General features: G+C 34.6%; 1 protein-coding gene across 6 annotated transcripts in view; it reads right to left on the bottom strand.

The window, feature by feature from the left end:
- The window catches only part of SLC4A10 (solute carrier family 4 member 10), a 268,818-nt gene that overhangs the window by 25,547 nt on the left and 230,689 nt on the right, over window positions 1-12,582 (bottom strand). For all 6 annotated transcript variants that reach the window (XM_045850821.1, XM_045850997.1, XM_045850689.1 and 3 more), the window contains 4 exons: window positions 10,993-11,154; window positions 9,444-9,557; window positions 7,981-8,142; window positions 468-719 (listed from right to left, as the gene is read on the bottom strand). In XM_045850821.1, coding sequence (XP_045706777.1) covers window positions 468-719; window positions 7,981-8,142; window positions 9,444-9,557; window positions 10,993-11,154 — 690 coding nt within the window. The remainder of the gene's footprint in view (window positions 1-467; window positions 720-7,980; window positions 8,143-9,443; window positions 9,558-10,992; window positions 11,155-12,582) is intronic.

The following is a 12,582-nucleotide window of genomic DNA, read 5'->3' on the forward strand; positions in this document are numbered from 1 at the left end:
CTTATGTTATTAGTTTTATGGAACACATAAAACAGTGTACGTGGCCATGACCATGACATTGCTCATTTCTGTACCTCTATCTTATACTAAGTAATGTTAATTGCAAATAAAGCTTTCCAGTGATTAGAAAATAAAAGCCTAATTTTGTGTAGGCCTGCAGTGAATTTAGGTCACAAGTTAGTCAGCAATAAGTGACTCTTTCCCACAACTTTGTCAGTAGTTCAAAATTATGGTAATAATTTACACATCATTTTACTTTGCCAGACCAAATTCTTATGTATTTAAGGATTTTAAAAATACAGCACATAATTTTCCCCATTAAGTTATATAAACATGGCAAAGAAATTCATCACTTTCATCACATGCCATAAAATATTTGCATATTGGTGTAGTTTCAAATGAAATTCCTTAAACAATAATAAATATATTTTGCCTTCTCTCAAATTCATAAAGGCAGATTTTATTACCTTCAGAATGCTGGTCATAAAGACTGATGAACCCATAAGAATAAAAATCATAAGTCCAGTAACTCTTTGCTCCCGAATGCCAAGAAATTTGGGTTGTTCTCCTGGAGCTGAACATTCTGATTCCAGCTTTAGACTGTTGACATGAGTGATGGAGAGAACAGTGGCAGCTACAAACCACGGCAGGCCCATGATGGAGCACACACCAAGCATGACAGCCACCATTAATAGATCCAGGTGGTATCCACAACCTTTCTGTTAAAGAAAAAAAGAGTATTCTCATAGAACCTGAATTTGTACAGAGACAACATGATCACCATGAAACGGTAGGAATAGAGGGAAGATGCTATATTAAATCTCATACAACTGATTCTAAAATGCAAAATAAATTAAAGATAAAAAGGTAAACAGCCTCAAGATATATAATTCACTTGAAGAAATATTGCAGATGTGTTCTTATTGCAATTATGATTATAGTGCCTTCTCTAACTTCTAAACTTTAACAGGCTTAATATATTTTTAGGTCAATGTTATATTAGCTTCCATGCCATTTTTATTGAATAAGTAAGGTCAGTATCAAATACAATCACTTCCATAGTTTCCTTATATAGGAGAGTCAATTCACAATTAACATTACTCACAATTCATTCATTGTTGATTAAAAAAATCATTAAGTGCCAACTATATATCAGGTATCAGGCTGGGAAAACACAGTAAAAGACTGTGACAACAACAGAGCTAAGAATGAGCTGATCGAAGACAGAGACCACTTCCTGGATCTTCCTGAGATCAATTTTTCTCTAACACAGTTTCCAATTGCCTTCTTCTCTTTCAACGGGTGACTTTGGGAAAAATAATATCAGGAGAACATGTATATATACTATCTTGTTCCCATTTGTTTCAGTTTCAGTGACAGGAAAAATTTAGCTTCTCCTTAAAAAATCATAGTTTTTGTGTTTTCTATCTTCTCTGGGATCCTACTCTATGACCACTAACTTCCCGGTATTACAAACTTAAGTGCTTCTTTGGACCAAACAGGAAAAATGGACGCAAGGGGCATATGGAAACTCGGGGAACTGAAGACTGATCTCTTGGAGAGGGTGATTAGGTCAGTCCTATCTGAGGAGAGAATGAAAATGGGGAACAGAAGCATTAATCTCTCTCTATATCCCCTTCAGGAAACTGACAAGTAGCAAAGGGCTTGGCCTCATTTAGATACCAACTCTTAGGAAAAGGTAGTATAGTAAAGTGGTTAAGGGTTTAGTTTCTGGACATAAGTGGCCTGGAATCAAATGCTAGATCAATCAATGACCTTGGATAAATGATTTACCGATATTTTTTGGATGATACCCACCTAGGTCTTAAAGGAGGAAAACAGGAAAAAGTTTTTGAAGAAAAAAATGTGGAAAAATATTTAAAAACATAAACAACATAATATTTCACCAATGTAAATGTAAACAAAACTCAACAGCAGCATTAACAACCACTATTCCTCCCAAATTTTAGGGCAGGGGAGTGCATCTTATAGTCTGAAAACTATGGCATTCTCTTGTACCTGCTTCCCTATTTGAAAAAATGGTGATGATGATTACCAACCTCATTGGGTTGTTGCAAGAATCACATTATTTAATTTTGCAAATAATTCAGAACAATAGTGCGTGTATGGTACACACCAATCGAACGTTAGAGGCTATTACATTCTAGCAGTTGAACAATGAATTTCTCTTTTGTCCTCATTTGTTTCAAGGCTCCTCAATAAATGTATATATCTTAAGGGCAGGTAATTTATCATATAATTTCTCTGTATTTCCCATAGTTTTTAGCACAATCATTGGCACATGATAAGCAATCAATAAGTTACAGACTTATTGACTTTTTAAAAAGGAAATATGCATCATTGAAACATCTTTTGGAATAAAATTTAATATGTGTAATTTTTAAGTAAGTGTAGCTGTTAAATTTGTTTTCATAATCATAAGCAGACATCACCAATTCTTCTAGAAGAATAATTTTGCCTTTTTTTTTCCACAGGCAGTTTTACCAAACTGCAAGCAGTTTGTAGTTAGTATGAAAGCTCATATAGCCTGGAGTGAAACATATTGAGTATTTGTTGCATAATTGTCATGATAGTATTTCTTTTCTGCTATTTTGCTTTGTTAATTGTTGTATTAAGAAAAACACCTTAAAGTCAGTTGTACTTCCCTTCCTTTCTGCCCATCCCTGCCAAATCATAAAAGTGCAGGAGGTGATAAGGAGAAAATGGGAGATAACCACATAACCACATTTTCCTTGTGCATTGCCATCAATTCAGTGGGTCAGCTTTGTCAGAGCAATGTTCCAATTCAACAAAATGCCTTGTGAAGATGACACTAGAAAATTTTCTTTTTGAGTAATGCAGGAGAGATTTTCATTACTAAGAGCTGAGGAGTGAAAAGAGAAACACCATGGTATCTGCTTCAACAAAAAGCTTCACCAGAGCCATAGTATGTTCCTCAGGTCCATTTGCAGAGCATTTTGGAAGATGCAGTGGTATGGAATAGAACTCAAATGTGGGTCCATTTAAAGGACAATGTCTTAACCAGTTAGAGGACTGTTTTGTCCTAGAGACTCTGGAGTGAGAGAGAGAATAATGAAGGACTTACTCAAGCTCCTGCCTCTGAGGCAGTAGAGTGTGAATGATGCCCCCTGGGGTTGTGCAAAGCTCTAGTGCTGCTGAGAGAGAATGGAACAGGTGCTAGCAATAGGGAGATAAATGTCAGAGGGCATAAGACTTGGGGCCTTGAGCTTGCACACTCGGACCCATGTTCACTATGGCTTAAAAATATGAGGAAGGAGTTCTTCATGATAGTGATTTCCTATAGCTCTTATTTAGTGTTTTAAAAATGAGATACAAATGTAAACAGTAAGATTCTGGATTGTAAGAAGCAGACAAAGTAATGCTTTCAGGGGAAATAATTTCCTTAGAAAGCTAGCTTTGTCAAGTACAAGTACATAATGAAAACAAAAAAAGAACCCCCTCCCACCTCAATGATTATGTTGTACAACAATGGGAGCATCTTAATTTGATATGACTCAAAGAAATAAAGCAATTCTGGCACTTCCACTAATTAACCATTGTCCATCTCCTTCCCTTTCATTTAAAATGTCTCTAAAAATTTGGTCTTTGTAACCAAATCATTAGCTGAGAGACATGACAGCCAAAGGGAAGTATCCCTTTGTCAGACGGAGAACTCTGCACCTTCTAACATATTTCTGTAGAATATTTTTTCTGAAATAAAGACAGAACCAGAGCTTTTATTCTCACATTCATCCATGAATCATGGGAAATGGACATATGGAAGGAAAAGGCAGCATAGCAACAGGTGATGCTACAGCAGACCCCACTAAAACCAACATGCAGCAAGACAAGAGGCCAGCCAAGAGGACCATCTGATACCCAGATGCCACTGCTGAAAAAAATTCATTTTGAAGCTTGGCAGCAATTTCCTGCATCTGTCAAGTTAACCACATAAAAGACTATAGATTGACATGAAGAACCAGGCTGACAAAGAGGGCAAAAAAGAACATATCAAATGCCATAATCATCAAGAGAATGTGGTGCCAAATGAGTGTTACAAATGCATTCATTTACTCAAGTGATCTGCGATTGTATTGCTGTTTATTAAGAATGATGTCAAAAGAAGCCTGAACTGTCTACAGAAACATGTAGAAAAGCCCACAGTTGTATCTGAGCAGAAACTTTCTTTTTCTGTAAAATAATATCTCTCTTCCCACTTTTAGAGAATACTTAAAAAAAAACAAATATTTTTAATGCTTTTCAATATTCTACTTCTCTTAGGAAGAAACAAACAAGCAAAAAATGCTAGATAAGAATATGGATCTATATTTATATTAATATAGGTGATAATATACATTCTCAAATTTTTATATTTGTAGATTTTACATTTTTTGTTAAAGTATAGTTGATGTACTATATTATATTAGTTTCAGGTGCATGACATAAATTCAACACTTATGTACCTTACGATGAGATCTCCATGAGCAACCCAGAAGATCATGGGGTACAGTGAGTTGGAGTTTGGCTAATTTTGAGCTTTTTCATTCTGAGAGAGGAGTAAGTTACTGAACAAGTGAGTTGGGCCTCACCGCTGCAGGTCAATGCAGCTTTCCTGTCTGTGTAGCAACACTCACTAAATAATGAAAACCATTTTTAGTGGCATGAAAACTCTAAAAGAAAACCAACCACTAGTTTTGGTAATGGAAATAAAGAAAAAGTGGAAAGACTTACGAGATAAGTTAGGAGAGATAAGGAATGAAAAAACTAAATTCCAAGGTGAATGGGATATATGATGTAGACCTAGGCTTAGATACATAATGTGGAATCCACCTGGTACTTGGTACAGAAATACAAAACATGCTTCATTGAACTATTTCTGGGAATGCTTCACCCAAGGCAAAAATGGGTTTTCGAGAGAGAAAAAAAAATTAGCTGAAAATGAGGTTAACTTGTGGTCTGGAGAGACAGTCAAGAAGTACTTCTCTTTTCATGACAATGTGGTTCTAGTCAGAGCTGGGAGACTGTGCGAACATTTCAGAGAAGCAACGGCAGGGGGAACGGCTACGGAGCTAACCGCTGCTCTGAGTGAAGAATGTCCCGAGAAAGTGAATTTTCATTATTGTCAACAGGAAAATCAGCAGCAGTAGACCACCAAAGCTTATAAAAGACAAAGGTTATAGGCTAACAAGGGAAAAAAGTGCTCAGTGTAGATAAAACCTGCCTGTACTGCAAGGAACTTCCTTTGCAAATATCCAAATCCAAGGAGGAAAATGGGGTGCTCAGACTCACAGCGGTCAAGAACAGACTGGCTCTTTCACTTGGGGAAATATAGCTGTTTATAATTAAGTCAGCTTTGTTCTGTTACTTACTAAATCCATGCTGTTGAAGGGCAAAACTATGAACCTTTTGATTACATGGTTATTTATTTGTATAATACAAAGTAATGTACAAACAATATAATATAGTTTACTAATGTATCCTCAAGTTGATTTTAGTCACAAAAAAATTAAATGTTTTTGTTCTACACTTAATTCTATAAATGCAAGTAGCTGAAAAACTATGTAAAGAACGCTTTCTTGTATTTTAGTTATTCCACATGGTATGTAAAGAAGGAAAACACTGCATTTGTCGGTCTGGCATTTGGCAAAGACTGTGGGTGTCAGGGGCCTACCACAGGCTCATAAAGAACAGAAGCAAGTGCTGTCCAATTTACAAGGTTGAGAAACTGGAAGGAGCAATGAGAGAGAGTGGTCAAAAACATAATATCACCTTCAGCAAATGTTCACTTACTGTCACATTTGCTTTAATATGATTCCATTAATACTTAGAAAAAATACTGCTGCCATCAGTTTAGCTGATAACCTTTAACAGGATAATTTTTCAGAGAAACTCTGGGATTTCTATCTTATTAAAAAAACAATTTTTTTCTTTGAAAGAGAACCAATGATTGTACAACTTATTTTCTTCTTAAAATAGGAGTCTTTCAGTTCATTTTAAAACCTGTGTTACAAAATAAAATATATGTACAGCCTTTTAAAATAATAATGCAGATTTATATTGTTGACATGGGGTAATTACCATGATAATACCCTTATGTTAAAAAATGCAAATGACATCTATAGTATGAAAATATATACTTGGGTCTATGACAAAATGTTAACTATATTATCTCTGGGTAATGAAATTATAATATTTTCCCACTTTTTTTCTCCTAACTATTTATATTATCTAATTTTTTAACTGAAATCATATATTACCTTACAATGAAAAGTATAAATGTTTTCAGTTTTAAAAAAATAAACTGATGTTTAGGCAAACTGTTTTCCTACTTCTTAGAGAGTAACAGACTAACAATGTAAAGTACTTAACACTTGTTTTATTGATCTATTCAATCAACTATGTAACTTTAATAATTAAGTTGTGGTGGCACTTGCTTTTGCAGAAGGCTAATATTTTAAAAGCAAATAATACTTTTAAGTGATTGATATTAAATAAGTAGGCTGTTAAACTTGGAGGTCTGAATTCCATGTGTTGAGGGCTGTAAATGATTCAAAGTTTCCAATGTTGAACTGCACAGTTCAGTGGCATTTTGGGAGCCAGCTCATATAGGCTTATCAGAGCCAATTGTTTAATTTTCAAAAAAATTTCCTGCCAATTGATGTCACACTGGTAGCATAAAATGGGACACGATGGGGGTATTCATACCATGGAAGTCAGCAAACATTATGAATAAGGATCTCTCTCTCTTTTTGATATGCAAAGGACTGGTTGTTAAACATACCAGCACTACTGGTTTAGTTTCTAAGACTTTTATGAGATATTTTTGTAAAATATATCCTTAAGAATTTTGACAAAAACAAGCATGAACTTTCAAAAGAGATTTTAATCACTCACAAGTTATTTTCTACAAAGAGAATGAAAAATGCTTTGTTTTAAGATAGACTCATTCTCTCTGATATAGACATAAAACTCCTTTTTAGCAAGACATTACAAATCATTGTGCTTCCTTACATTTATGTTATTCTACTTCCCATCAAATAGTTCAATCAGAGATTTTAATCTTTCTAACAAACATACTTATAAATTCTGTAAAGCATGATTTCTGTTGCTCTAACAATGGACCTTTTTCTAGAATTTAAAGAGAGTATACATGATACCAACACAAAACAGGATGGTGCATGCTTTGTTTTTATAAAGTTTGATTTAGATAATTTGTAACCACTCAATGATTTTGATTTTATTTAACACATTCTTATAAGTGATAGTACTCACATTGCTTATCTCAAATTGTATACCAGTAAACAATTTTATCATTTGCAGTTGCAGAATGATAGGGTCAGAATATAATAAATAAAATATATGCATATATATTCTCTTGATTAAAAATAAAAGAGAGAGGAGTCATTGAGATCTGCAATAAAACTCAATAAAGGTGTCACTTAAAAACTTTAACATTTACAAATGGGTTTTGTTGTCACAGGCATTATAGACAGAAGAATAATTGAAGAAATGAGAATATCTGAAGATGTAAGTTGTTCCAATAATGAATACAATCTAATAGACATAGTTGGACTCAAATCAAGAACTAGTGAAATCCTCAATGGAAGATAAATTGATAAAGCTGCACTTCAGCAAAGTACATTATTACTATTTCATTAAAATATGTTAGACATGGTAAAATTAAAATTTAGGCAATGTTTTTATTTTAAGCCCTGGAGATAAGGTTTCAGAGTTTAAAGCTCAGCTAAGTGCTATAAATGAATTAAGTCATTAAAAATAATGAAGTTTAAGTTTATTGTAAGACAGAGTATCCTGAATACAGACAATAAAAATTATGAACCTTAAAACATTATTTTAATATTTCACTGTACAAATGACTACAGAATATAAAGTAGAAGAACATCACTTGATGTCAATCAAGTCACCATGATTTACATTGAAATTAACATTAAGATATACCTTTAGCTTATGCTCTTTTCTGTTGATGATGACAGCTGTAATCTGCTGGTCCATGAAAATTAGAATGGTACAAAGCAAAGCTGGAATAACAGCAGCTATTACTGTCCACCATGGATTTGGACCTACAGGTGTAACGAACCAGCCACGGTCATCTCGGGTGGGCTATGAAAAATAAAAGAATGTGCATAGTTATTAACTGGATTAATGAGCACTTAATCAAATTGTATTTGACAGATACTACCAGGAAAACCCTAATCATAAATGAGTCTGCTGAGTGAGCTATAAAATTAATAATACTAATGTTTACAAAGTATTTAAAAGGTACAGGCACCATTATAAGTGCTTTAGATATTATAACTCATTTTTCCCTTCACAATAGATAAGGCGATACAGATAAGGACACTGGGACATGGAAAGGTCCTGCAAATTGCCCAAGATCCCAAAGCTATGTAAGTGGTGGATATAGGATTTGAATTCTGACATACTGGTGAAAAAACCTGTGTTCTTAATCAATACTCATATTAAATAAAATAATATCATTTACAATTGGCAAGTTTATTTATATTTACAAATAGTATGTTGACAACTGTGTGTAACTGTTATTTTAGATGGGTGCACAGGCCATTATCTGACAACAGCAAAAAGACACTGTGACATCAGGGGTTCAGGTAAAGGCTCTAAACATGGCTGGTACCAAAGACAAACCCCAGTGCAAGTCTTTCTTTCTTATTTATTTATTCATTTATTTGTTTGTATATTTATTTCCTCACCTGAGGACATTTTTTTCATTGTTTTGAGAGAGAGAGAAAGAGAGAGAGAGACATCTATGTGAGAGATACATCAATTGGTCACCTGTCATATGTACCCTCACCAGGGATTATACCCACCACCTGGGTATGTGCCCTGACCAGGAATCGAACCTGCAACCTTTTGGTCTATAGGAGGCTGATCCAACCACCTGAGTCACCAGCCAGGGCCCAAAATAAGTCTCTTGACAAAAATTCTGAGGGAGTCCCCGATTCCACTTGACAAGTAAGAAAATCGAGGCTCAGGGAGGTTCAAGTAACTGGCCCAGGGTCACAATCTTAGTAAGAGGGTCAGAATTCTATATCAGACCTGTTTTTATTTGTTTTCCAAGCCCTATCCATTGGGCAATTCTGCATCAAGATAATACATTTCCCGTATTTCAAAATGCTTCCTTATCTCTTAGCAGTGTTGTATATAGGTATTTCAACTGGAAATATTGACAGGAAAGTATTTTCAAGTGGCCTCTAGGTTTCTATTCTGTGGTTCCTATGTTTAAAATAATAGACCAAAATTTTACTCATGGTATGGGCATTTTATTAATCTATATCTTTATATTTTCATGAAAATCCCAAGTTCTAGAGTTATAACCATTATCTAAATGAAGATTAGGCCTATAAATATGAAGAAGTAAACAGTAAATGCTGTCATAAATTCACCTTGAAAACACTTGGTACTTGTAGTTTTGGAGATGGGATTCCAATGGCATAATCAATTAAAACCATACACAGAATTGTAAGAAAGACAGCAAAGTCACTCACTATGGATCGAACCTAAAAATAATGAAAACATTTGTCACTTGAAGAAACTAAATAGACAGGAAGACTCAGGAATGTAATCTACAGTCACACTTTATAAACACTTTATGACATAATATCATAATACATTTTATGCATACTATAATATTATCATTAGCTTTGTCAGAACATGAATATATATTTACATATCTTTGTCATTAAGATGAATATACAGTCGACCTTTCCAGGATAAGGCATTGTGAAAGAGCTATAATGGAGATCGTGTTATTTTTAATATTTATTTAAAAATCTAAGTTTATTATGAAGATAAGTGCATGAATATTGAGAACACAGACCAAGGCCATGTGGCAGGAATGTGACAAAATTTTAGGACTCTTTCTCACACAGGCAACACTTTAATATGATAAACCTGAAGCACCATAATATAAAATTATCATTTTTATTAAAGAAGCATAATATTTTAGTTAGTTTATCTGGGATATAAGTATGGCAGCAAGGAATATGCACAACAGAGTGGGCAAATTTAAAAGTTACTCTAGGTAAGTCAGTTTTAAAGCCATTTCTCATGCATAAATTTTTCTTTAAGCAAAAATCCTTATATAATTATCAACAAGATCTGGCTTCTGTATTAGTATGAATCTATGACACACAAACGAACACACACAAAAATGCAGAATATTATTGTTTTAAGCTCCCAAAATAATTTAATCAAATTAAACTTTTGAGGGAAAAAATACCTTCACCCTATGGAAAGAGGTAACAAAAACAGAAGTTTTTTGCAGAGGATACAGTTCTTGAAATATTTTCCCAGGGTGCAATTTTGATTATAATCTCAGCTCATCCTTAAGAAGCTTGTTTTCTTGGGTCTTTTTTTCTCATTTTTTATTGGCTGAGTCAGATATTATAGGTGTTACTTTGCAGTGTTAAATATTGAACTAAGCTGTTTCTCTGTTTACTTTCCTTTCCAAATATGCAGATGCAAACGTGGTGGGTTTGGGGGAGGGTCTGACACTTTAAAAATAAAAAAGAATAGTATTCCAATGAGTTTTGCAGGGGCTTTCCCAATTAGAGAATGCAACAGTGGCTCCAACGAGGTATCTGTCAGCCTGGAATAGTTCCCACTGTTCACTGGGCAAGGGAAGTGACAATCAGTAATGCAGAGAGTGCTTTCAGTTTCCAAAACCTAGGAGTTCATCTTTGGGATTTGAAGTTATGGAGAAAAGCCTGGAGGTCAAGTGCCCTTCCTAGCACCTGTCTCAAAAGTGCTTTCACTTTACCTCCCTCCCTCACCTATCTCCCCTCCTAATCTGGCAGCTCGCTTACACAAATGTTTTTTAGTGGCCCCTTTCATCACAGCAATTGCTCTTCCTTTTGTCTTAAAACATGTATGACTATAAAACATGCTTTATGTAGGTTTACATTTTAATCAAGAAAACTGTAGTCTAAGTACCTTGGTTGGAAAATAGCGGCTGGTCTTGAACTGCTTCAGGGTGGCTGACAGAGTAACTGTGGAGAAAAACAGGATCACTGACCAAAACAGAACATCTGGGACGTATGGGTGATCGTGACCGCAGGCTCGTCCAACATACTCTCCGTGCAAAGACTTGCATTCCTGCCAGAGGAGGTAAAACAAATGGGGTGATTAAGAGAAAAACAGACACAGCTCTTTCAGCAGTCTAGCATCTGAAGATCAATTGCAGTCGAGTTGCCGAAGCACTTCCTCTGTGGCTCTCACAGTGATTTAACAGACAGCACATTATACTCGACGAATTCTGTCAGGATAGGTCAGGGAGTAAGCAATATCAAAGGTTTATATTGTGTAAAATTTGAACATGAACCACTTTTAAGATGTTTGCCTTTTAAAATTAAATTTAAATCTATAAAACTAATTGCTGTACCAATCAATGTGTATTTAACCTTGTATCGACTAAGTTCCTAACACCATAGTTGTTAAAAACCTGACGCACTTGATAGTGAGAGATTACTAGGGTCAGACACTATGCCAAACCACTTAAATATATCTTAATTAATTTAAATGCATCATCTTAATTAATTTTCACATCAAGCCTATAAAATAGGTAGGTGTTATTATTTCAATTTCATGTCTGAGAAAACAGAGACAAGAAGAGTTTAATCATTTACTATGACCTCACTGCCGCTGGTAGCAGCAGAGCTGTGATATAAATATGGTGCCCATGGTGGAAATACTATTGCTTATTAAAGAAGAGCATGATTCTGTAAAATTATGGAGTCCAAAAGCTACAAAAAAGATGAGAAACTTTGAGGTTGGCCAAAAAGTTTGTTTTTTTCTATATGATGCTCTAGTAGCACTTAGTTGTCTTTAACTTCATTCAAAACAATTTCATTAGATTGTTATGACAGCTTTCATATCAGCAGGCATTTAAAAAAACATCAAAATTGGTAAATTTTTGTGTAGGCATTTAATATTGAAGATGGAAGAAAATATACATTTTCAGCATATTACACTTTATTACTTCAAGAAAGGTAAAAACACAGCTGCAATGCAAAAAAGATTTGTCCCGTGTACGGAGAAGGTGCTGTAACTAATCAAATGTGTCAAGACTGATTTCCAAAGTTTTGTGCTGCAGATTTCTTGCTGGATGATGCTCTGTGGTGGGTAGACTATTTGAAGTTGATAGTGATCAAATTGAAACATTAATTGAGAACAATCAATGTTACATCACACAGGAGATAGGTGACAGACTCAAAATAGCTGACAGACTCAAAATATCAAAATCAATAAAGTTATTGATGAAAATGAAAAATGTGTCTTTTATTTTATAGAACAATACATTCGGACTTTTTGGCTAACCCAATATTATTATTGAAATGAAACTGTGAGTCAAGGATTGGGCTCGAACTCAGATCACAGAACAAAACAGAAAATGTTACTCTATGCAAAGGACCGAGATCATATTTAGCACAACTTCTCCACAGTCTTTTTTTTCCTGGCGTATATTTTTATAAGTCCTGGAGGATCGTTTCTAATTACTGCCTTGGCCATGAGGTGGCAGCAAAG

This window comes from Phyllostomus hastatus, unplaced genomic scaffold (genome assembly GCF_019186645.2).
Source record: "Phyllostomus hastatus isolate PE091 unplaced genomic scaffold, TTU_PhHast_1.1 phas_contig_1, whole genome shotgun sequence".
Lineage (NCBI taxonomy): Eukaryota > Metazoa > Chordata > Mammalia > Chiroptera > Phyllostomidae > Phyllostomus > Phyllostomus hastatus.